This window comes from Apodemus sylvaticus, chromosome 5, assembly GCF_947179515.1.
Source record: "Apodemus sylvaticus chromosome 5, mApoSyl1.1, whole genome shotgun sequence".
Classification (NCBI taxonomy): domain Eukaryota; kingdom Metazoa; phylum Chordata; class Mammalia; order Rodentia; family Muridae; genus Apodemus; species Apodemus sylvaticus.
The window spans coordinates 83,512,748-83,539,219 of NC_067476.1; the positions used below are offsets into that span (position 1 = coordinate 83,512,748).

General features: G+C 42.9%; 1 protein-coding gene across 1 annotated transcript; it reads left to right on the top strand.

Annotated features, from left to right (window-relative positions):
* The first annotated feature begins 1,128 nt into the window (after positions 1 to 1,128).
* Traf6 (TNF receptor associated factor 6) lies at positions 1,129 to 25,786 on the top strand. Its single transcript, XM_052183074.1, has 7 exons — positions 1,129 to 1,318; positions 7,522 to 7,839; positions 11,365 to 11,515; positions 13,439 to 13,597; positions 14,763 to 14,834; positions 17,976 to 18,053; positions 20,259 to 25,786. Exons 2-7 carry the CDS (start codon positions 7,544 to 7,546, stop codon positions 21,093 to 21,095), a joined length of 1,593 nt encoding a protein of 530 aa, XP_052039034.1. The 5' UTR covers positions 1,129 to 1,318; positions 7,522 to 7,543; the 3' UTR covers positions 21,096 to 25,786.
* The last annotated feature ends 686 nt before the right edge of the window (positions 25,787 to 26,472 follow it).

The following is a 26,472-nucleotide window of genomic DNA, read 5'->3' on the forward strand; positions in this document are numbered from 1 at the left end:
GTATGTGCACGTCATTTTGTGTATGTGTGTGTATGTACATGTATGTGCATGTCATTGTGTGTATGTGTAATTCAGAGGACAACTTTTGGCAATAGGTTCTCTTCTACAATGTAGGTTCTGGGATTCCAACTCATATTGTGAGGATTAAAGCCATACTTCTTTATGCACTGAGACATCTCATTGGCCCTTTCCCCGCCTTTTGACTCTGTATAATGATCCTTTTTTTGATACCTCAAGAGCTTATTTATATAAGTACAGGGAACAGCTAAAGGAGAAGGATACGCAGAGCGTGGCAACTCAGCGTGCTCCCTTTTACTTCTTAAACTGTGGGATGAGCACACAGAAGTCTGTGTGTAGCTTTTTATACACTTCAAGTCTTAAACATTTCAAGGCATTTTAAAGGAGGGGTTGAGGCTAAGTAGTAATATATCCTTATGTTGGAAAGAATCATTTTTGCCAAAATGTCAGCCAAAAATGTGCATGTAGTATTATTGGTATTTATTGCACATATTATTTCCTAGGTAACTTTAAATAATTTATTTACATGCATTTATTTACCTTACCTAGCAACCTTAATACACAATAATACCTTCTGTATCAGCTGGAGATGATTCAAATTTTCAGATGAGGGTAAAAAAAATCTTTTGGGCATCTGTTGCAGTGTGCCAGTTACAATCCGTAGATATTTGCATTCAGTTAAACTGGGGATTCAAAATAGCTCTCCCGTGACAATGCTGGAGAATGGGCTAGTGCAGATGGCAGCAATTGTGAAGAAATGTTTCATGCATGAGATGCCTCTCTTGCACTGGTGCAAGGAATGACTACGTGATTAATGTAGGGTTCTGCCTATTAAGAAAACTTCTTTGCAAGAAGGGCGGGGTAGGGGAGGGATTTAAAACTTCCCAAAAGTCAAATTTCTCCTGCTTGCATAGGAAGTTTAAGAAAAAAAATTGGGATTACTGCTATCTATTCTAACACACAAGTGTACACACACACACACACACACACACACACACACACAGGCTGACAGCCGCAGTGTGGAGGACCACAGCCAGAGGGCGCCCTCTCCCGCGGGGCCGCTCTGTGTCGGGGCGCGCTCCCCTCCCCTCGTTGCTCCTGGCTAGCTGAGAAGGCGGAAGCAGCAGCGGCCGCGGCTGGGGCTGAGGCTCCGGCCGGCGGCGGACGCAGCAGCCGTGGCCCACGAGCCGGGAGTTTGGCGTCGGAGCCATTTGGTCTCGGAGTGCCGCGTACGTAGGCGACGCGGCGCAGCCCGGAGGAGCCGTCCCAGTTGGTTGTGAAGTCTCTATGTGTGCGATTGGTGAGTGAGCAACTTCGAACCTGAGTTCCGGCAGCCGCGGGCCCGGGAGAGTCGCTCCTGGTTCCCCACGGGACAAGGACGTGTGGCCGCGAGCCCTCGGTTCCCACAGACGGGAGTGGCCATCCCCGCATCCTCCCTCGGGTCCGGGACTCCGCCCCCTGTCCCTCTTCGTCTGGGTAGCCCTGGGACCCCCATTCTCAGCACAAAGCCACCTCTGTCCCTGTCGTCTGACAGGTGCAGGATGCGCCCGCTGCCCTCCCACGAGCCCGGGGCGCCCTCCGTGCCCTCCCTGGCACTGCAGGTCCTGAACCCGCCCCTGGTTTAGGAGCCTCTCCTGGCTCACCTGGTGTTTTCCCCTCTCCAGGGAAAGAAATCGCCTGTTGGGTTTTCCCGTCCCTTCCAGCTTAAATTAAAAAGAAAAGAAAACAAAACTCCCTTCAAACTCCCAGAGCGCAGGGGAAAACTTTTTGTGTGCCCTTTTAAATTCGAGAGTGGTTCTAACCTAAGCAGCAAGTTAAAAAAAAAAAAAAAAAGGCACGATGACACCAATGTTCCCCTCCCCACCCCTACACTCTCTCGATTGTTCCAGACGCCGTGTTGCTAAAGCTGTTCCTAGTATTTGGCTTCAGGGGAACTCCGGATGAGACTTAGATTGTCTTTGCGTGTGAACAGAAAGCACCTAAAGCTTGGATGTATAGGATTTGCTTGCTTTTCCGAGAGCAGGTCCTGCGACACAAGTCTAGAAAGGAGAACTTGTCACATCCGAAGTAGGCTTTGTGACTTGAGCTGCTGGCATTTCATACTTCCTTTGATGATGCCCGGGTTGGGGGAGCTCTTTTTGGTTTTTGAGGTGGAGGGTGAAGTGTAGCAGGGTTTTGTGTCTTGTGACACGAGGAAAGTGATGCCCAGTATATACTATTTCAATATTGTAGCTCTGTTTTCCTTGATATCTGCTGCTCATAAATTTTGGTCACTTGGCTTGTATAAGAGAATGTCCAAAATCCTTGGGTTTTAGAGGAGCAAACAATCTCTGAGTAAGGAAAAGATCCTTGAATTTGAGTTCAAAGGTAAATTACATGAATTGAATATTTGTATTTTTTCTTAACCATTGTAACACATTTTTGGGTCTTTGTATTTTAAGAATGGATTTTTTAAGGATTTAGTACATGTTGCTGTTAGAAAAGTTTGGGTTATTTTGTTTTGTTTTTTTACAAAATTATTTAGGCGGGGAGGGAGGGAGGAAGAGAGAGAAGGCCTTCTTCATAGACTCGGCTGTGGAAGTCACAGGACAATCGGTAGGCCCCATCTAGTGAGCCCCTTATAGTAGAGAATTAAAGGTAACTTGTCAGTATTTTCTTCTATGTAGTTTTGATTTATGAGTTACATGTTACTTATATATGCACTCCAGCTGACTCAGGATATATGCATGACATTTGACAGCATATAATTCTCTGAATTATAATCTATACCTACATATAGATCTATAGACACAAGCCATGATTCTGACAAAGCTGATTTCCCTATTAACTCACTGTGTAGTTGAGATAGGTTGGTAATGGTTCCCTCCACAGTGTTTTGTTAAGGCATACCTTACTAGATTATAACAAACCATTGAAGTCATGAAGGACCAGATAAAGAAGCACTTGACTTTCATTCTGCCCCTTCTATTCATGGAGAGAGCCCACCCATATAAGTTAAAAAAAAAAAAAAGCTGTGAGAAATATTTATTCCAAAGCATATAAACTGATTTTAGTGAGTCTGGAGCCCAATTTTGTAGCAGCTCATAAAGGGACTCCCCAGAGCATAGTGTTTGTGCACACACTGTTCTTACCCTGTGTCCTTACCACTGTAGGTGATTCAGCTGGGTCTCTCTTGTTCTCCTTAATGAAGATAGCTATCCATTATAGGGAAGTCAGAGATGTGACTTTCTCACCTGCCATCGCAGGATATAAAAGTAAAGGGGAAATAATTGCAAAACGTACTTGTTTTAGCTTACGTTCCTTGATGCTGTAGTTTATTATATTATGGGTTAAGATATTGCAGTGTATTATATACACACACAGGATGTACACACAAACACCACTGACTTCCAGGGTTATTATCCAAAGAGATTATTCTTACAGAACATGAGAGGTAATGAAAGCAACTGGATATTGTTTACATTTTTCCTAATGATAACTCTTCTGGTGTTTTATACCAGAAGAGCTGGTGTGTATGATGTAGCATGTATGTGTATATGTATGTTTTTGGTAAGCCAATGAGTTTAGTTAGGGCTGCCTTCAGGAACATGAGTGAGGGGTCCTTGACAGGAGCATAGGCAACTTAGCAGGAAATGTCTCTCCTCCATCAGCCTTTAACTGCAGGTAAGACCTCAGAGAGAGGTGGGACTTTGTGAGCTCTTCCCCCAACCTTGATGATGTTCCCCAACTTGACAGTATTAAGGAGGGAATCTTTATCTTTTTAATTGATGTATTTAGTTTCATTTATGTAGTGTTATGTGTGTCTGTGTATGCCTTACGTGTAGGCCACAAAAGAAGAAAGTATCAGATCTCTTGGAGCTGCCGTGTAGTTGGTTGTAAGCCTTCTGGCATGGATGCTGGGATCTGAGCTTGGGTCTTCTGGAAGACTACAGTTGTTCTTAACTGCTGGGCTATCCCTCCAACTCCCAAGGAGAGATCCTGAGCAGGTAATCATGACTGCTGAGAGAGTTAAGGAAGCAGTGGGCATGTGAGTCCCAGAAGACAGCAGTCCGGGTCATACCTTCCTGCATTCTTGCCACTCCTTGATCCGTGAATGCTTGTGTGGGTTTTGGTTTGGCTTTGTTTGTTTGTTTTTGAAACAGTGTTTCTCTGTGTAGCCCTGGCTGCCCTGGAACCTCTCTATAGACCAGGCTGGCCTCAAACTCTGAAATTCTACTGCCTCTGCCTCTCCAGTGCTGGGATTAAAGTGTGTACCACCACAGCCTTGCTTGTATATGTTTTTTCAGAATGCACTTACAGCCTGGTGTAGTAGCTCACGCCTTTAACCCCAGCACTGAAGGCAGAAGCAAGTGGATCTCTGTGAGTTCTAGGCTAGCCTGCCGTACAGAATGAGTTCCAGGATAGCCAGGACTGCCCAGAGAAACCCTGTTGGAGAGGGAGGGGGAAGGGTACTCCTTCAGTGGAAACTGTTGCTGTTAGGCATGTTTTCCAAGGAACATGTAGTTCATAAAAGTTCTCTTTAAGTCAGATGACAGTCAAATCTTGACCTGCATGGCAGGAAAGCAGTAGAGGCTGTCTGTAAGCCGAATTCTAAACTAAGCATTAGGCAGGAAGGAAGGCTAAGCTCTTTCACGATTGTCATATGGCCCACGCATATGAATATGTGCTGCGCAGCTTAGTGACAAATGTGCATGTCTCAGAAGTGGCTTTACTAAGCAAAACAAAGCAGCTAAAAAGTTAAGAGCTTAACTGTATTGTTATCAAAGTTATATTAAATGGACTTTCTTATATATATGCTGAGGGAGTGAGGATTAGAAAGCCTTTGATACACACCAGATAAGCAACATCATTTATCAGAAATCTTTAAATTAAAGTGTACCTGCCCTTTCACCCAGCCGTTCTACTTCCATGACTAGAAACCATGACTAAGGAAATAGATACAAGCATGTGTGTGAGAAGGACCAGGGCAAAGGATATAATCCATGGTTGGCATAACTCGAGTTTGTCCTCAGATACGAAGGCAGTAGAGAGAATTCTACAGGCAAATCTGCAGACAAAGGCATGCATGCCCAGTCCTGCTGTCTCACGGGCTCTCATTCCTTCCCATCTCCCATACTGAAGCAGCCCTTCCTAGAGGCTCACAATAGAAATGGCAAGGCTTTGGGAGATAATTTCAACTTTTAAAAATTACAACAAAAATAAAGTTAAAATAGTGTGAAAACACTGGTGAACCATTGGCGTTATATCAACTCCATATAATAATGCTGGACAACATTGAAAAGAAATAAATCTTAAATGTTTTTTTGTCAGAACCCAGATAAAATAATGTAGGGTGTGAGTGTCTGGGCCCTGCGGTCAGGCAGGCTTTGTGTGTTATGATGATCTTGATGATCTTTGCTGATGATCTTGGGCAAGTTGGCCTTTTAAGCTCCATGGTTTTCACTCTGATCAGTGAGAACCATACTGGGTTAAAATGTATGAAATAATAACTCGTTCTCATTGCCAGGTGCAGTTCTCCATGCTGAGTGCATATTAACATATGTAATCCTCGCAGGAACGCTCAGGTGGAACCTGTCACTAACCTGATTGTACAAGAGAGGAAAATAAAACATGAAAGGATTATGCACTCTGTGCAAGTACGCAGCAAGTGACTGCGAAAGGCCTGCCGGCTGTCCAACCTGCCCTGCGTGCTGCACTGCGCCGCGGTGCCCACCATGCTGCCAGAGCACTGCCACCCTTGTGCGCTGCACTGCACCGCGGTGCCCACCACGCTGCCAGAGCACTGCCACCCTTAGGCTTTGGCTCTTTTGTTTTGCTTGTTTGTTTAAGATTTATTTTTAATTATTTGTATGTGTGCTTACATACATGTGAGTTCAGGTGTTTCTAAAAGCCAGATCCCTTTGAGCCAGAGTTACAGTCGTTGTTAGCCACCCAACACGGATGAAGGAAGGAAACTCAGGTCCCCTGGAAGAGCAGGAGCTCTTAGCCTCAGAGCCATCCTCCAGCCCCTCCTGCTTCTTTGGCAGTGCCTATGGGATAGGGGTTGAAAGGCTTGCAGCTTATAGAAAGATGTTTGTTGTTAGTGGTACAGAGCCATGAGCATCCATCTATTTCCAGTTCAGAGGACTGAACTAGAGCCTCACTCTGCAGGCAAGGCCCACCTCTGGGCTGTTTCACTAGCCCTCCTTTGGCTGTTTAAAGGAGGGTCTCACTATGTGGTCTAGGCTTGTCTAGAATTCTCTGTTCCCCTGGCTCACCTTCCCTAGTAGTTGGGATAACAGACCTGTCCCCTCTAGACCCAGCTAAGAATTTCCTTCTTTTCGTTATTAGTGTTATTATTATTAGGGGAGGTTTGTTATATAATTCATTTATGTATTCCTGTGTGGGAGGGGGGTACGAGTTACATGTATGGAGGTCCGAGGACAACTTGTGTGTTCCGGAGATTGACCTCGAGTGGTCAGGTTTCGGGGCAAGCATCTTTACCCACTGAGCCATCTCAGGGATCTGGTAGCTGCTGCTTAATCCTCCGTTTGGCAGAGTGGAAGAAAGACTTGTTGTATAGACAGGCATGGAGGTGATTGTCTGCCATATTGGCTAGAGATTTGAACTGCTTCTAGAATTATAGTTTACGATAGGGATTTTCCTCAAGGATAATTAGCTAAGCTAAAGACATGGCTAAGGTTGGTCACGTATATAACATAGCAGTTTAGAATTTGAAGGCGTCTGTCTGTCTGTCTGCTCCTGGCTTTCCATAGGCAAAGAAACGTCACATGTTTTTCCAATCATCAGTAACAAAACATCTGACCTGGCTGAGGGCAGAGGAGGCAAAAGTACACTTTTAAATTCCATTTTTTCAATATAACAGAAATCACCAGACTGAGCATTTAGAACCACATGGAATTTTAGATACAGAAAAAGCAAGTTCCCAGGGTTCCCGTTACTTGCCCTAAGTCACATCCCCACAGCTGACTGTGTGTGGTCATTTGGTTCCTGCTGCCTGTACTAGCCTCTTCAGCTCAGAATCCCTAAAGGACTGGCAGGGACATAAAGAGCGTCCTCAGGGCTGGAGAGGCAGCTAAAGGCTAAGTTCACAACCACATCTCAGTAGATGCTTAGTAAAGATTGACTATGATATGAAAACTCTTTTGCTAATGACTAGGCATGATGTAATCTCAGTCACTGTGAACAGGTGACAGGGAAGGGTATTCCAATTGAAGTGCTTTTCCTTTCAACCTCCGGTTGTTGTATTAGACCACAAACTTTCCTTAAAAGATCTGCAGCTGTTGTCTTTGTAGTCTGCATAGGTGATTCATAAACAGCTTAAAGGAGGGACTGAGGTAACTAAGGTAATGAAGTGGTAGTTATGAAACAAAGCTCAAAACACTTAAAAGCTATTTTGTAAATAACATTGAAGCAGTATGGTGAACCACGAGGTGACTATATAGATAAGCTGTGTATTTGCATGCTAAAGCATTTTGTTGTTTCTTGTCACTGTATTTGCAGACAGACTGACAACAGAGCTACTATGAGTCTCTCAAACTGTGAGAACAGCTACGGGTCCAGCCCATCATCAAGCGACTGCTGTGCCGCCATGGCCACCTCCTGCAGTGCTGCGATGAAGGATGACAGCGTGAGTGGCTCTCCCAGCACGGGGAACCTCTCCAGCTCCTTCCTGGAGGAGATCCAGGGCTATGATGTGGAGTTTGACCCTCCCTTGGAGAGCAAGTATGAGTGCCCCATCTGCTTGATGGCTCTACGGGAAGCAGTGCAAACACCATGTGGCCACAGGTTCTGCAAAGCCTGCATCGTCAAGTCCATAAGGTATTTGAGTTTAAGAAAGAATGGTGCCCTGTGGCAACCAAATGTAAAGAGCATGTTAGAAACAGGGCATCCCAAGGATAGGCAGACAGTAAACGCTGGTCAGGAAAACAGTAGAATGGACAGAAACATGAGGCAGTTGGGGTCCTATCCCAGTTTGTACTGCAGTATGAACAGAGGCAGTATCTCTCAGCCTGTGAGGTTACAACTCCTTTGAAGGCCAGATGACCCTTTTACAGGGGTTGCAGATCAGATATTCTGCATGTCAGATATTTACATGACAGTTCATAACAATAGCAAAATTACAGTTTTGAAGTAGCAATAGAAGTAATTTGTGGGCACAGGGGAGTCACCAGAACACAAGGAACTAACTGTATTAAAGAGACTCAGCATTGGGGGGGGGTGGGGGGAGGTGGGTTGAGAACCACATCTGATAAACCCAGCCAGGTGAAGAATCCTGATTCTGGGAGTGATTATATATTTTGTTATCAGCTGGGGTAAATCCTGTTGCCTCCTGTCTGTGAGCAACTGTGAAATGACCAGCATCCCATAATCCCTTCTTCCTGCCGCTACGACCACACCCCCTCACACAGCCGTACACCAGTGGCTGCCTGGCGTCAGCGCTCACAGGCCTCCCTCCGAGCCTTGCCCTCTTCCAGCCTCAGTACAGCAGCCAGAGTGGCCCTGGTGTACAGTCAGATGGCATCTCCGTGCCTCAGAACACCCTTCCTGAATCATCTGGGAGTAAAGTCCATGCAGTTCATTTTCTGCCCTCTCCCAGGGCTCGCCCGCCTTCCATTCCTCTCTTCATGCTGCCCCTGTACCTACGGGGCACAGTGCTGCCCTGTGAGCTGGAACACACTGGTAGGTGTCCTGGCTCCTCCAGACCACCGTGGCAAGCTACAACCCTACCCGCCTTCCAGCACGCCAGATCTTCCTTCCAAGCTGTGCTGTTCTCATTTTCCCCTGGCACTTTTGCCCTTAAATACCTAGTAATCGATGTGTTTTGTCTGCCTACACGCCTGGAAAGTCCATCCTTGAGACTGAGATGTTATATTGGTTTCCTCTAGTTACAGGAACAGTCCTTTCCCCTCAGTAGGAGCTTGGTATGTGATTGTTTTAAGTGGATTAAAGTATGCAAGAGAAAAAGATGTTCATTCGGTTCAACTGAGTCTCGCCTCCTAGGTTCTGTTACCTCCATGCTGGCCAACAGTCTATGAATCACAAATGGATGATTAATTCTCTGAGAAGGTCAGAGCCCCTGTGTAGTGCCAGTCACGTCTCCAAACCTCTGTTTCAAGCATTGCTGCATTAGGAAACAAAGTGAAATGATCCCTAAGTAGGCTTAGGTCATCTTGGGCTACTCGGTGGTCTATATATTCTATCTCTCAATTTCTGTACCAACTTCCCAATAAAACTTGAAATTAAGGTGACTATGTCCATGCCTGGAGCTTGAATTCAGTTATTGGGGAGCAACACATCTCTTCAGTTTGAGGGGGCTGTGTGGCCATTAAATTAGTAAAAGCTTTAGAGGATAAGGTCATTTATTTGTGTGTTTGTTTTCCAGCCTTGGCACTATTAATATTTGAGGCCAGATAATTCTTTATTGTGGCAGAATGTCCTCTCCCCGTTAGGCCATTGGCTGCATCTGCTGTGTGTTCACTGGGTGCTAATAATGTCACCTTCAGTCCAGCATGTGAGGTACTGGTGTCTCCTGGGGAGATCAGGTTTTAAGGCTCATCCTCCTGTATATGATTTTTTTATTAATTAGGTAAAAATTATAGCATATGTGGCATGCTGAAATGCGCACTATTAGTGTTCAGCAAGGCAGTTGGCTGATCTTTACAAGTCTTTGTAGCAAAAAATTTGGGAAGTTGTAGGACAGTGATATGAAAGAGACTATTTCACAAAAGGATGTCTGAGACTTTATTCCCCCATTTCCTCTGAAGCTAGAAGTGGTTGTATTCTATCACCTCAGTGCTCTTAAGAACAACTGCTATGAAGTCTTCATTCACTGCCATTCAAGAAATCAAAACAAATCTTGGTCTCATTTCATTTTCTTTGGATTGGATTATCTAAACTGTGGGTGATGGTTGCAGGTTCACTTTGTAAAGTTTTTACTTTCTCTTAGATATGTATGTTTTATAGATTTGTTCCTGGCTTTCAGTGTTCTAAAAGAATCTGATGGTTTATTATGTTTCTGTTTCTGTTTTCAGACTGGATATGTAGGCCTGGTTGTCCAGGACCCCCCTGTGTAGACCAGGCTGGCCTTGAGTGCAGAGATCCCACACCTGGCATGCTCTCTATAATCCTATGCAGGCCCTGTAAAGATAATAGTCACACTTCACCTTGATTACTTCTGTGCTGCTTGAGAGCAGACACCATGTCCTGTAGTAGCCGCAAAAGCAGACTTGATCAAATGTCTCTTCACTTCACTTTTATGTCAACCAGACTTTAATTCAGTTTCAGTGTCCATTGTCTAATTGGAATCTATGCCAGAGTCTACAACCTGAGCTTTCTTAGTCATGGTGGTGCTAGTTTGTATTCATTTCACAACTGAATTCATAAACTCTAGTGAGAATTCTGGAATGTTGGTTTCTTTTTTAAAAAAACAAATATTATAAGAATGTGCTTTTGCATTAATCCCCTGTGTGGGCTGTGGGGCTGCTTCAGACTGTCCACAGCAGCTGACTATGATTTGCCTCATGCACACTAGCAGAGGCGTGGTTTTTGCCAGCTGCAGATAGTTTCTGTGATTGTGTGACACTGGGAACGCTGAGAACTTCTTCAAGGATATATGGGGAAAGGTAGGGGTGGTTGTTGGTCGTTCACGGGGTTTGGTTGCAGTTTGTTAAGAGTTGTACTCAAAGAAGAAACAAAAGGAAAGAAATTAGATTCAGGGATCTCCCTACACACACAGCCTCTCTTTCCCCTCCTCCCCTTGACTTTATAAAATCCTGAGTTTTTCCTCCTGTTCCCATGCTCCCAGAATAACAATCTGTGACTCAAATATATTTATAGATACCTAGGCCATAAGCTTTGGCTATTCCCTATTTAGATCATAACTTAATATCCCATTTATTCTACTCTAAGTTCTGCCACATGGCTTGGTACCTCTGCTCACTTCCCATGTTTCTCACCTCTCCCATGTTCCTGGGCCAGTCCTCCCATGCCTGGCTCTATCCCAGAGTCCTTTCTGCCTCCTGGATGTCCCACCTTCAATTCTACCCCTTCCTATAGGCCCTAGGTTTTTTAACAAGTGATGCAACCATACAGTACACAAGAGTTTTTTCTCTGCACCCCTCTATCCTTTCTCTCCTATCTAGTAATAGGGGGTGAAACAGGGATAAAGGGTGGAAAAAAGGAAGAACCTACAAAGCAGCAAAGGTCAGCTACACTCTGCAGTACACATATCATTTTGGCGTTGCTGTGCAATACAATGCATTCTGTTGTTTCGGATGGAGAGCCAGTTAGTTTTCCAAGGTGGATGATTGAGGCTACTAACTCTAAGTTCCCTGCTTCTTTTAGGGATGCAGGTCACAAGTGCCCAGTTGACAATGAAATACTGCTGGAAAATCAACTGTTTCCTGACAATTTTGCAAAGCGAGAGATTCTTTCCCTGACGGTAAAGTGCCCAAATAAAGGCTGCTTGCAAAAGATGGAACTGAGACATCTCGAGGTATTAAGGTGTTTTCTAGCCATTGTCACAATGCAGTCTCTATAGCATAAAGCCTTTCCTCTGTCACCTGTGTATTACAGGCTACAGCAATTGGCTAGCAAGTTCTTGCCAAATACTAATAGCCTTTTCATCATTAAATGCAAAAACTTAGAAAATGTTTTGGTTTTTGTTTGTTTTGTTATGTTTTGGTTTTCTTTCTGCTTCAGCTTTGTCCCAGCAATAAGAACAAGTCAGTGTTCTTGTAAGTTTTCAGATCAGGACATCTGCAGTAGGACAGCTGAAGAGCTCCTTAATTGCAAGAATTACATTTTAACCCCATAACTTTATTTCTCTCCTTTTGAAATTTTTTTAAAAATGAAAATGTCTTCTAACCATCTCAGCACCTGTGTTTTCTGTTTCTGTGTCTCATAGGAAGTGTGAAAAACTCACACCTCCTGTTTCTGTGTCATACAGGAAGTGTGACAACCTTGCACTTTCTGTGTCACACAGGAAGTTTGACAACCTTGCACTTTCTGTTTTGTGTCAGACAGGAAGTGTGACAACCTCACACTTTCTGTTTTGTGTCAGACAGGAAGTTTTGTGTCATACAGGAAGTGTGACAACCTTGAACTTTCTGTTTTGAGTCATACAGGAAGTGTGGCAACCTCGCACTTTCTGTTTCTGTGTCATACAGGAAGTGTGACAGCCTCACACGTTCTGTTTCTATGTCACACAGGAAGTGTGACAGCCTCACACTTTCGGTTTCTGTGTCATACAGGAAGTGTGACAACTTGCACTCTCTGTTTCTCTCTGTTTCGTGTCATACAGGAAGTGTGACAACTTGCACTCTCTGTTTCTCTCTGTTTCGTGTCATACAGGAAGTGTGACAACTTGCACTCTCTGTTTCGTGTCATACAGGAAGTGTGATAACCTCACATTTTCTGTTTTTCTAAATTGCAGATTGTATTACTCACTAAATATTTATATAGTTAGAAAAGTAACTGGAGCAATGAGAAAATTTTCTTTTTAATTAAGGTAAAGCAATTCTTTGGTCTTTTTTTTTTAACCAGAAATGAAATACGAATAACATTCTGTTTAAATGTTTAGGGCGTATTTAAAGTCTATCCCTTTTATTTAGCTCTTTCTATTTTTTTTTAAAAGATTTGCTCATTTGTTTGCACGTGCACATGTGTGCATGTTTGAGTGTATGCAGGGTGCAGATGCCCATGGAGGTCAGAAGAGGTACTGGGTCCCTTGGAGTTACTAACAGTTGTTATCAGCCTAGTGTGGGTGCTGAGAACAGAATTCAGATCCTCTTGAAGAGCAGTCACTTTTAGTCACTGAGGCCATCTCTTCAACCCTTTTTGTGGGAGTGGCCCTTTCAGTTTAAATTGCTAATCTGGAAATCTAACTTCTTTCTAAAACTTCCCTAACTGGAAGTATAAATTTGAGACTTCACAATCTTTTTTATAAACTTGACACCCACAATTATTAATTGAAAACTTGTATTAAGACCTTCATACTGTGTATGGTTAGAGCATGTGGCCTTCACTGTTCTCATTTGGTTTCTGTCGCTGTGATTACTCTCACCCAAAGCAGCTTAGCGTAGGAAAGAGTTCATTTGACTTAGAGTTCCAGCTCACTGCCTGTTATTGAGGAAGTGTGCTGGCGAGCTCACAGGCCCTGGCTCAGCCAGCAATCTCAGCCAACCCAGGACCACCTGCCCAAGGAATAATGCTAGCCAAGTGGGCTGGGCCCTCCCTCCTCAGTTAGTAGTCAAGACAGTCCCTCAAGTGACACTTTGTTCTTGGGGTGACTTAGGTTATATCTAGTTGACAGTTAAAACTAATTCTGCAAGAAAAAATATGTATTATTAGAAGAGATTACCCTTATAAAAAGTTTTTAGGGTTTTCACATACTAATCAGTTATTTTGCTTTATACAGGATCATCAAGTACATTGTGAATTTGCTCTTGTGAATTGTCCCCAATGCCAACGTCCTTTCCAAAAGCGCCAGGTTAATACACACATAATCGAGGATTGTCCCAGGAGACAGGTTTCTTGTGTAAACTGTGCTGTGTCCATGGCATATGAAGAGAAAGAGGTATGTGCTAATTTAAATTTGTTGGTTGCTTTTTAAGTGCATATTTGAAAGGGTTGGCATTACATAAGGATGCAACTACAAAAATGAATTTATATTTTTAAAAATTAATTTTTAGGAAAGGAATGAAGTTTGAAGGTTCTCACAGTCCATAAGAGTGGAATTTGTATTTACATACCCTTGAGCATTTTAAACTAGTTACTGAGAGTAAAGAGTGAAAAAAAAGCTACTAGAAAAGGTGTGTGTACTGGCCTCCTTCCCTGTCTGAATTTTAGTGAAGGATTGGTCATAGACTCACAAGTAGTATGGTTACCATGTAAGATTTATAGACTTGTTTCACAAAGAGTGTGAACTATGGCATCTGTCAGAAAGACTTCATTAAATACAGCAAGTGTGTTCCCCTGGTGCCAAGTCAATCCTCCGTTCACACTTCAGTGTAGACACGGTGTGGTCCCCCAGCAGCGCTGGGATGCTGGAGCGGTCATCTTCGTTCTCCTGGGATGTAAGGAGCTGATCAGTTTCATCCTGACAGTGTCTTATCGGGCTCACATTGAAATCCTTGTGCTCAGTTACTTCCTTCATATTCTATTCTTCTAAATTGTTCTTAGGAAATTGAACATTTTATATTTTTGTATACGGATAAAATAGTCAAAATTCAGCTAACTTGCTACTAAATATGTAAAATCTCATTCATAGTTGGAACAAATTGGTGCCCTTCTCAACCTGAACAAATTGGATGAACTTATGAGGAAAGTTATCTATTTCTCAGCATATCTAGTAAACCACCGTTACTGTGTTCTAGAAAATGGGGCTCACCCTTCTGAGAACTTGAGTCCCAAAGCCTGGTGCTCTGATGCTGTTTGTCTGTCTGCTTGCTTGCTTGAACTTACTGGAAAGAACTGCTTAGTCAGCAAGTGCAATCTATGCTAATCAGGGGTACTCTGCCTCAAGGTTAAAAGAAATGGGCTAACTCAGCTCTGTATGCTAACACATTCTTTGAAGAGGTCTGAAGACTTGAGTCTCACTAGCAAAAGTCTCACATTTTAACTGTTCATAAGCAAATGCCCTTCATTTGCTCGTGGAGAAAAAAAATTACTATCTATAAAAATCAGTCTTTTTACTTTTTCAGATTTTCTCATACATTTCTTAATTCTTTCTGAAAACTTAGATCCATGATCAGAGCTGTCCTCTGGCAAACATCATCTGTGAATACTGTGGAACAATCCTTATCAGAGAACAGGTAGGAATCTCTTTTGTAAATCACTATTTCCTTAAGCGCTTAAACAACTGCTAAGTTTTTTAAATTGGCAATTTAAATAAGGCAAACTTAGTATATGTTTAAGTAATCTGCTGTTGAAAATATTATAAAAATTAATGTAATTAATAAGTATTTCATAGGAACCAAAATCTACCATTTAGGTTCTTAAAATTCCTGAGTGGTTTGTATAATACTCTGTTTATATGTATTTATAAGAACTCCATTGGTTGGTATGCCTTTAATTTCAGCACTCAGGAGATAGGTGGTTCTCTGTGAGTTCAAGGCCAACCTTGACTACATAGTAAGTTCCAGAACTACACAGAGAGACACTTCTCCTTGCATGACAAAAAAGGATTTCATTGGCTAGGGATGGAACTCTGGAGTAGAGAATCTACCTGGTGTGCCCAGGGCTTCAAGAGGGACCCCTAGCACAGACAAAGAAATGAGCAAAAACTGAACCAAAACAGAGAATTTTAAGGTCAAAACAATTGAAGGTAAAGGCCCCCACTTAAAGACAAAACAGACTTATGGAAGAATGTATTTATACATTGAAATGAGGGCCTCGGCTAGGCATGGTGGTGCATGCCATTAATCCCAGCACCCAGCACTTGGGAGGCAGAGGCAGAGGCAGGCAGATTTCTGAGTTCGAAGCCGGCCTGGTCTACAGAATGAGTTCCAGGACAGCCAGGGCTACACAGAGAAACCCTGTCTCAAAAAACCAAAAAAAAAAAAAAAAAAAAAAAAAGAGGGCCTCCTTGTCAGAGACTGGCTGAGAATAGGGAAACAGGAGAAAGCTCTCTACCCAGTAGCTCAGTACTGTGTCGTGCTAGCTCCTGGAGTGTACAGAGGGCTTCCAGAACCCGTAGCGTCCTGAGCCATAGTGATCATCTTTGAAGGCAGCAATTGTGATTTTAAAAAAAAAAAAAAGCTCTTATAATTATTAATCAAAAAAGGCAAATTCCATCCAGTTGCTATCTTTAATATTTAGGGAGTTTAGCCACAAAGTATGAATATTAATCATGAAATCTCTGTGTGCCCAGGAAAGTCAGTTAAGTGAAGAAACTCACTATCTTACTTGTAGGAAGAAGCGGCAGGGCCTGCCACTTGACTGTTTCCATGTATCTGTTTGAAAGTAGTGTTTTTCTAAGAATACTAATTTGAACACGTTAAATGTGTTGCTTATGAAGTCATCTCATACCCCTGGTTTTCTTTTTTTTGTTGTTCTCAATTAAACTTTGATGGAAACTATGCTATATTTATAAAAGCTCAACAAAAATAAAATGTAATAAAGACAGAAGTCATAAATGAAACATGAGAAAAACTGGACTTCGAACCTTGCTGTGACATTAACTCCATCTCAACCCACAGCTGAGGCTCAGTTTCTAGTGAAACTTGGGCCTACTTTTTGGGGCAGGTTTCTTCCCTTCCCCTTCCTGTGCTTCCTCTCCTGCTCCTTCTCCTCCCCCTCCCCCTTCTCTTTTCTTTTTCCTTTCTGTGCTGGGGCTTTACTTCCCAGGCTGACGTGCTCGGCGAGTGCGCTCTCCCAGGGCGCTGCCTGTCCAGCCCCTGTGTTTGCTTGGTTGACTTGACTTTTCTTTTCTTTTCTTTTCTTTCCTTTCCTTTCCTTTCCTTTCCTTTCCTTTCCTTTCCTTTCCTTTCCTTTCCTTTCCTTTCCTTTCCTTTCCTTTTCTCTTCTTTTCTTTTTGAAACAGGGTCTCTCCATATAGCCCTGGCATGCCTGGAACTCACTATGTAGACCAGGCTGTTCTTGAACTTATGAAAATCTACCAGACTCTGCTTCCAAGTGCTAGGATTAAAGGCTGTGCCATCATACCTGGCTCCCTTGGTACCATTTTTAAAATATGGTCTCCTTTAATGCATCTTGCCCTAAAGAAGATAGCTTTGAGTCCCCAAATCAAATTTCTCCACCATGTCACCTTGGTACACATGTATGTCCTAGCAGATGCTCTAAAGAACATCAGCAATGCTGAGAAGAGACCCAAATACCAGGCCCTCTGGCTGTGCTCCAAAGTCATTCATTGTTCGCTTCCTAACCATGATAATGAAACATGGCTACATTGGCAAATTTGAAATCATTGATGATCACAGAGCTGAGGAAGTCATTGTGAACCACGCAGGGAAATGTGGAATGATCAACCCTAGATTTGACAGCTCAAAGGATAGAAAATGACAGAACAATCTGTTCCCATCCTGTCAGTGTGGATTCATTGTACTGACAACTTCAGTTGGCATCATGGACCACGAAAGAAAGAAAGAAAGAAAGAAAGAAAGAAAGAAAGAAAGAAAGAAAGAGAGAGAGAGAGAGAGAGAGAGAGAGAGAGAGAGAGAGAGAGAGAGAGAGAGAGAGAGAGAGAGAGAGAGAGAGAGAAAGAAAGAAAGAAAGAAAGAAAGAAAGAAAGAAAGAAAGAAAGAAAGAAAGAAAGAAAGAAAGAAAGAAAGAAAAAGAAAGAAAGAAGAAAGAAAGACACACACAGGAGTGGGAAATCCTGGGGTTCTTTTTCTAGGGATGTAAAACACAATAAAAGCCTCCCTGGTCTGTGCTCAGGTCAGTCCTTTTGAACCTTTCCAGCAGAATAGCAAATGCCTGGCAGTGCGGATTGTGCTGACTGCTGACACTTCTCTTAAATCAACTAAGACAGTCCTGCGACCACACCTTCACTTGAGTTGACACTGGCGTGCTGTATCCATCCAAGATGGTTGTGTCTCTCCCATATAACCACCAAGTTCCCCAGCAGAACCAAAATGTGCCGGGCTTTCAGAGAGAAGATGATTTATAAAAGGTGGTCAGATGAGAAGTAATGGATCCATTCAGTGGTTTTAATGAGTGTCTGACGGGTCCCTTTGGGTTTGCCACAGTAGCTGTCAGGGTGTTTTCTTGAAAATTACCACAAGAGGGCACCAGTTCCCTACAGTAGAAACAAATCCATTTTAAGAACTGAAATCAGATATGTAAGATATTAATATTTAACTTCTCGCAGAATTGTGAAGAAGCCTTATATAGTTTTGCTTAGTATAAGTTAATTTTACTTTTAATGTACTGACATCATCTAGAACATGATATGCACAGGAAGACATTTTTCAGCCTTCTTTTTGATTTTTCAGATGCCTAATCATTATGATCTAGACTGCCCAACAGCTCCAATCCCTTGCACATTCAGTGTTTTTGGATGTCATGAAAAGGTACGTTTTCTTTGAATTCTGGAGTACAAATTTAAAAAAATATATACTTAGATCTATCACATACTGAAGAATACTAGCAAATTTAAATTTAAGTTTTTATAAAACATTTATATAAACACGTGGGTGTAAGTTATTATGAGTACTGATACTATTACACACAGATTATTTAGCAGTGGCTCAAGTATTTAAGCATGACTGAACATGTCTAAATTAAATGTCTGTTTTCATTTGTGTGTGCGCACGCCTGTGCACGATGTATTTTGGTATGTGTGGGGGTCTGTGTTCCATGGCATGCATATGGAGGTCAAGGGACAGCTCACAGGGGTCGCTTTTCTCCTTCTACCATGTAAATCCCAGGCAATCAAAGGGCTGTCGGTCTTGGTGGTATTATCCATTGCGCCATTTTAACAGCTGTGGACTGAATCTTAACATGTGGGAGGAACAGTGCTCAGGGCGGCCCTGGACGGTGCTTCTGTAGTTGCTAGCACCGCCTATATCAGGTGGCTCACAGTAGCCTGGAGCCCCAGAGGAGCCTCTGGCCTCTGTAGTAACTGTACCTACATGTACAGTTCCATACACAGACACACATGCATACCAATAGTTTAAAATAAAAATAAAATGTTACTTAAAAAAAAAGTCCATGGAGACAAGGAGAAGTGCTGGAGAGACGGCTCAGCAGTTAAGAGCACTAACTGCTCTTCCAGAGGCCCTGAGTTCAATGCCCAGCAATCACATCTGTGATCGGATCCGATGTTCTCTTCTGGTGTGTCTGAAGATAGTGACAGTATACTCATATAAATAAAATAAATAATTAAAAAAAAAGACAAGGGAAAATAAGTATGGTGATTTATTATTTTTTGTTGTTGTTGCTGTTTTACAATTAATCTTTTTTTCCGATGTTATTCAATTCAGCAATAACATGGGAGACTGAAGTAGCATAAGGAAAGGGAGTATCTGAGTCTCACTCACAGTCCCCAAAATAAGGGCAGCATGAAAGTGACGGGGAGAGCTGTAAGAGCCCAGGCACACGAACAGGGAAGTCCAGTAGGAACTAAGTAGATGATGATAGGCAGAGGAAAGACGAGCCACCAGGGTGACTGCAGCAGCCTTGCTCACTGGCTCGGAGGAAAAGGCTTCAATAAAAGCCCGAACACAGGTGGACGCTTACAGAGAAAGAGAAGGTGTCTCAGTGGAAGCGAGTCTCCTCAGCTGTGGCACATTCGAGCAGAGATGGCCCACGTGCACCTCAGAACAGCGCTTCAGGAAAGGAAGAAAGGGCGAAGTGTATTCCAGAGCTCCAGGGAGAGTGTTACAGGAAAGAGAAGCGAACCATACTCAAAACAAGCGGTGCAGTGAGCAGACAGCGCCGCCACTGTCCCCGGGCAGCTTCCAGAGGAGGTCACCCTGTGGGTGTGGGTGTGGGTGTGGGCCTCGTTGTCTGGGGTATGCAGTTACAAGTTTGCTTCTCCACTCTACTTTTACAAATACTTAAAATAAGCATACCTCACAGTTTAAAAACTAAGCTAGAATGGTAACTCCTACTTGCATGTTACGAGAAAATTCTGTTTTGTGTATATAGGGGAAAAAAACGTGATATATATCAAAATATTAGTAAAGACAGATAGTAGGTAGCCTGTTTTCTTTTTACTCACCTGCATTTTCTATTTTTCTGTAATATTACTATAATTATCATAGAACATTTGGGACTTGATCTTAGAATACCACGACTATGGCAGTTAGCAGGCAGGCAGCACTGTAAGTGCAAGTCAAGGACTTGACAGGCAGGCACAGGTGGTTTTAAACAAAAGGAGAAAATGATATTGGCTAAAGGACTCATGACCCACAGAGGTTTGCCTTGTTTGTCTAATGCAAAGATCCTATCATCTGTAATCAGGAGGGAAGCGTTAGAGGAAGAAGGAGCATGAGGAAAAGAGACGTTGGCATTTGCCATCAGAGTCAGCAAAGAAGGAGGGTGTAGATGGCTGCTTTGACAGAGAGAAGGGAGAGTTATCTGAGGGACAGCTCAGAGTCATCAGTTAGTGCTAATAAAATAAGAGGAGTATTTCACTGGATCAGGTGACAGCAGAGAAGTGATAAAGATATGAGAGAAATTGTGATGCTCATTCCCCAGCCTCTTGCTGGCTGGCCTGGTCCCTTTCCTCGTCCTCAGCGATGTCGCTGCTCACAGTTTGTGCTCCATTTCAGATGCAGAGGAATCACTTGGCACGACACTTGCAAGAGAATACTCAGTTGCACATGAGGCTGTTGGCCCAGGCTGTTCATAATGTTAACCTCGCTTTGCATCCGTGTGATGCCTCCTCTCCACCCCGGGGATACCGTCCAGAGGACCCAAATTATGAGGAAACTATCAAACAGTTGGAGAGTCGCCTAGTAAGACAGGACCATCAAATCCGGGAGCTGACTGCCAAAATGGAAACTCAGAGTATGTATGTGAGTGAGCTCAAACGGACCGTTCGAACCCTGGAGGACAAGGTCGCCGAAATGGAAGCACAGCAGTGTAACGGGATTTACATTTGGAAGATTGGCAACTTCGGGATGCACTTGAAATCCCAAGAAGAGGAAAGACCTGTTGTCATTCACAGCCCTGGCTTCTACACAGGCAGACCCGGGTACAAGCTGTGCATGCGCCTGCACCTTCAGTTACCTACGGCTCAGCGCTGTGCAAACTATATATCCCTTTTTGTCCACACAATGCAAGGAGAATATGACAGCCACCTCCCCTGGCCCTTCCAGGGTACAATACGCCTTACGATTCTTGATCAGTCTGAAGCAGTTATAAGGCAAAACCACGAAGAGGTCATGGATGCTAAACCAGAACTGCTTGCCTTTCAGCGACCCACAATCCCACGGAACCCCAAAGGTTTTGGCTATGTAACATTTATGCACTTGGAAGCCTTAAGACAGGGAACCTTCGTTAAGGATGATACATTGTTAGTGCGCTGTGAAGTCACTACCCGCTTTGACATGGGTGGCCTTCGCAAGGAGGGTTTCCAGCCACGAAGTACTGATGCCGGGGTGTAGCGTCCATTTACTGGTGTTCAAAAACTAGGAACTGTGCCATATAGAAAAACTGTGCCTTCCATGCCTGGTCCCAGGAAACTATTCAGACAAGCAGTGGGAGGGGTGTAAGGCCTAGCAGCAGATGTCATCAGTGAGGCCATGTCCCACTTCTTACTGTTAACAAATACTGAGGCAATTCCCATGGGCACCTGCATGCCCCCTGTGTCTTCAAAACCTCAAGGTTTGAAGGGCCGGTGGCCCCTCTGTCAGGGTGCCTCTCACTGTGCTTCCGTGGGCTTTCCGTCCATGTACTTTACTGTCAAAAAGGCCAGCGTTAGTGTGCTCAAGCTCAATCATTTAATAATACTGGCACCTTAAAAACTTGAGGTGTTTTTAGGACATTTATTATTATACTAAACATGAGAATCACCGCTGCCTGTGCCGGTGCCAGTGGAAAAGTTACTGCTGTGGTGTTGAGTTCTCATTTAGTCGACTCGTTTAGTTGACTCCTGTGAATTTCAGAGGCTTCGAACCATGGTCCCTGGGAAGCTTAAGTTCTCAAGTACTCCCCCTCTGTTGTTCACTAAGGACCCAGGGACTGGTTCAGCCCTCACTTACTCAGTGTGAATGTATTGTCCATTGAACACCAAGCGTTCCCCTCTACTTTCAGAGTTCGAACTATTGCTCCAGGCAGCATCCTCCCGTGTGTTATAGTGTGCTCACGTGGTTGCCAACTGTTGCGTGTTACTGCCACGTGACCTTTCTTGTCTGCTCAGTGCAGCTCAGTTTCTACCGCCTATTACACATCTTCTGTTGCTTGCAAACACAAAATCTTCAGCCTAAACAAGTGATTCAGCTCGTCAGCCATTCAATGGCATCGCATGGATGATGATAGCAGCTCTTATAGCCAGGAAGCCTCAGCCCTCTCAACTACCTTTTGATTTAGCTTAGTTAATTGAAATAAAATTGATTTCCTCAAGGGGCTGGAGAATTGGCTCAATGGTTAAGCGCATTGGCTGCTCTTCCAGAGGATGCGCAGTCTGTAACTCCAGTTCCAGGGAATCCAACACCTCATACAGACATTCATACAGGCAGAACACCAGTGCACAAATAAATAAATAAATATTGATTTCCTCAAAACAAAACTTAGTGGAACTTGGGAAACTGTAGGTACTTGAGAGCTGCCTAAATTGTCATGGTTGCATGGACACTCAGCTTTAGTGGTGGCTTTAGTCCAGCTCAGTAGAGGTTCTGAGTATGTTCTGTGGAATGTATCAACATGGCGGGTGTTCCTGATGTGGAGAGATGACTGTTGTGCTGCTGTGTATTTGTTAATGTCCTGTGCATATAGTACTTTGGAGTCTAGTTCTCAGGGAGTCCTACAACTAGTTAGAGCCTTTGTAAGGAAGCAGGGGGCAACCTCTACTGCTGTTTACCCAAGATCAGTTAAGTGTTCTGGTAATAAGAAAGTGTCCAGCTGAATCAGAGTCCCAAGCCCTGTCCTGTTTCCAGAGAACGCTTAGAGCCCTCCACCAGGGAGTCTTGTTTTCAGCCGTAGCCAGCAAGGGCCACTTTGACCTCTCCATTTTTCTGCTGCTTCCATTCCACCCACAACAATGAGGGAAAGACCTTGTGCCCTACTATTAGCACAGGCTCATCACAGGTCTCGGGTTGGGTCCTGGATATGTGTGTCCCTAGCTGTGCCTCCAGCAGCTCTGAGCCCCTTGTAGCGCCTTCTACCTAAGGAACACTGCGTGGCCTCTGTCCTGTAGTGAGTCCCAGTGCATAAACAAATGTGGGTTTGTTTGTTTGTTTGTTGTTGTTTTAAAGCAAGCAGTAATTATTTCTGTATTTATTTAGAAATTGCCTGAAGAAAATATACTCAACTATTTGAAGACTTATTTTCTGTATGCCTTTTTAAATTTTTTATGTTATAAATGTTGTTACCACACAAATATCAGCTCCCCACCCCATTTCATTTTTTTTGAAAAAGGAAATGACATTTAAGAACTTCCTGATCAGATTCTCTTTTTAAAATATCTGTATTAGGAAAAACAGTCATTTCCTGCCGTGGTTTTGACTTTATTTTTTCTTTTAACTCTAGCATCTTTTAAGGTTTTGTTTTTTGTTTTTTGTTTTATTTTTTTCATAAGTGAAACTGCTCCCAGCTTTAAATTGTTCTACCTATAAGGCAAGTTGGACTGGGTGTTTCTAGTGTCCGTGCTAAGCCGCAATGCTCACTAAAAGGCTGTACCAGTAGAAAACTGGTGTGACTGTCCCTGCTGCTGACACAGATGCGTCACAGATGCTAAAATGCACCTCAGGTAGTCTCAGAACGTAGAGCATGTGTAACCAGTTGATACTCGACTACCGTGAATGCACAGGAAAGATAATCAAGCTGACATTCAAAGGCAACACCTAGTAAGGTCACCTCAGGATCAGTCTTAACCAAGAGAGCTGCTTCTGTACTTCACCACTTCGCCAACTCCTGAACAGTCTTTGTACCAGTCGACCTATAAGAATCTGTACAGTCCAGAGTGCATCGGCCATCTTTTCTTACAAGTCTAGAACATCGCTGTTTTTAAAGTTGTTTCTTCTTAGATTTACTATTGAAGATTTTTTTTCACCAAGTCATCTATTTTCGTATTAGAAATCAGGCCAGATGGTAGTTGTAGTTTGGAAATTGGTTGCTGTCCTTTAGCTAGTACTGTCTCTAGCCATTCTGCTTTCTTTTAGAGATTGAAGAGGAGGGCTAGGGCATTAAAGTGCAAACCGTGTTCTCGCCCTCGTAAAATCAACTGACAGGCGTTGGATGATCTCCAGCAATTAAATTTTGTGACTGGTATAAAGTTGAATTTGTACCAATATCAAACAAAGTCAGATTAATGTAAATAATGTGTAATATCTTCTCCTTAAGGGGAAGTTGCTTGTTTCTGCTTTATCTAGAGTTTCTTTAATTACCATGTGACTAGAAAATGTTTTAATAACTAGCGAGGTTATTCTTACTCAAGGCTTTGAAGTGCTTTTCCCTTTTTTTCTGTTGTTAACACACGTCTGACCTGCCTCAAATTCTCTCCATTGTCTTCACATAAGATGTCATTACATTTTTTATGGGGTGCTTAGTTTGCCAGCCGCCTTAAGGGAGTGAGCAGGGTGCAGTCAGGAGTCTTGTGATTGTCTGTTGAAATACTCCTTTTAATGTCAGCATCCTCAGGGTAACCATCATTTGTTTCAAAGTTGATGTGAATGTCTGGGAAATGGATTGATGCTTCCCAATTCCCAGAATCCAGAAAAATGAAACAGATGTGACCAACCTGAAATTGGGACACTTGGTCACAAGCCTTGGAGTCATTCAAAAAGGACTAAGCTAGTTATTTCTCTGTGTGTCTTCTGTGTCCCTGATGTTTTAAAGTGCTTAACCCCACCCCCACCCAAAAAATCCAGGGTAATAAAAGAATAATAAGAAAACAAGAAAAGAATTCTAGTTGAAAACATTGTGGAATGTGGAGAGGAACTCCTTTTCCTGTCCTGTGTCTCCTCAGCAGAACCCAGCCCTGCCTGACAAAGAAGAAAAGGATGGCCTTTTGGTCACCTGCCATTTAGAATGTAGCTCAGTCTGTCTCCTGAAACCCCAGTTGCCTTCAGTACAGGCTCCAGGAGAGGGCAGAGTTCTAGTCACTGCTGACCCCCTGTTCTTAGCATACTGTGCATGGACCTGGCTAATAGGAACAGGACTTAATGGAAGCCAGGGCGGAAGCTGACTGGCTTGGGGTCAAGTAAGTCACTTGGTGAAGTGAGAATGCTTTCTCTGCTTTTCTCCGGGGACTTTACTATGGCAGTTCTCAAACATGGAAGTGCGTTTAAACGTCTAATAAACACCTACCATTGAGGATCTGCAGTCACATTAGGTTTGCTCTGGGATTTAATGTTACTTTAATGTAAATTCTAGTTTCTCTTTAAAACTGTTCAATCCTGAAATAATTAAACAACTTAGAGTTGTGTAAAATTCTCCTTGGAAACTTGTGGTATTTTATTATAATTCAAATTGTAGCTTCTGCTTTATGCCAACTTAAAATTTGCAGAAATATTATGAAGAATTTTAATCTCATTTCTTTGTCTACAAGAGTATTTTTCATAAAGGATTTATTTGGAAGTTTCTGGTTATGCAGAATGTTACTTTCTTACTTGAGTGAATTTGCATGGGTAAAGGTATAATTTGGGACACATTTTGCTAAATACATGGTTTCAGGATTATGTTCCCCAGGGTCTGAAAACGAGTGATTTAGCATATAGCTACCAAATTTGGAGTCAGGATAGAGATCGTTGTGAGGGTCTCCGTAGCCTCTGTCGCCAGCAGAGTGGTAATCCTCGGGAGGCAAGAATGTAGTTCAGTTCAACGAAGTACTTGCTTCAGATTTCAGTAGTCAGACCCTGGGTGGTTTATTTTTGGCATATTTAAGCCCTGCTCACCTTGGTGAAAACTTTTCTCGTGATAATTAACACAATCCTGTATATATGATAAAGCATAGGTAAAGGTACAAAGTGAGGTAAGGCAAGATTAGATATGAACACATCAAAACTTTATAACATGTGTGTAACACCTTCCATAATGGGCTCTTTTTTTTTTAAATTATATTGAGTTTAATGTTTATTCCCATACTTCAAGTAATGGCTACAATTTAGTGGACAAAATATCCAGAGAGTAAGCCTAAGATCACACAGTTGGAGTGTCTGTTTCTTTGGGGGAAAGGGGTGCCTGGGGGGTGGGCAGTGTTACAGTAATAAAATACTGTGAACTAGATGGCCAAAACAACAAAATTTCCATAATGGATTCTATAGACTGACTTTAAAAAAAAAGAAAGCTTTGATTAAAAAGGGGGTGGGTCAAATGTGGTCAGGCCCCCAAGCCAGAATGGTTCTCTGTTCCCAGCCGCCTTCTAAGTGGATAACAGGCTATGCATTCCTTCTCTTGAAAGAGCATCCCTGCATCCTAACATTCCAAATCCCCTGGTGCTAATCTGTAAGCACAAGGTCCTCCATGCTTCCTACAGATTTTATTGCTGACTGACCACTTATGTTCAATTTTATTTCTGATTAGTTTAGCTACCTGTAAAATAGGAACTAGGATTTGAAATTTAGATATTATGGAGTAGTTAACATTATTAATGCTTAGGTCTATTTTTGGAAGCATTTTATAGACTTAGGGAGACTGCTTATAATTTTATAACTATGAAAAACTGTATAATAAAATCTGACTTTTAAAAAAAGTCAAAATGCAGTGGTCAGAGGGTCACAAGCATACTGTGCTCAGACTTCGGCAGCCGTGAAACTGATAAGGGTCCTTTCTAATGCTTCTGCACTTGGAGAAACTGGATGAGGGGGGATTGTAAAGATGAGA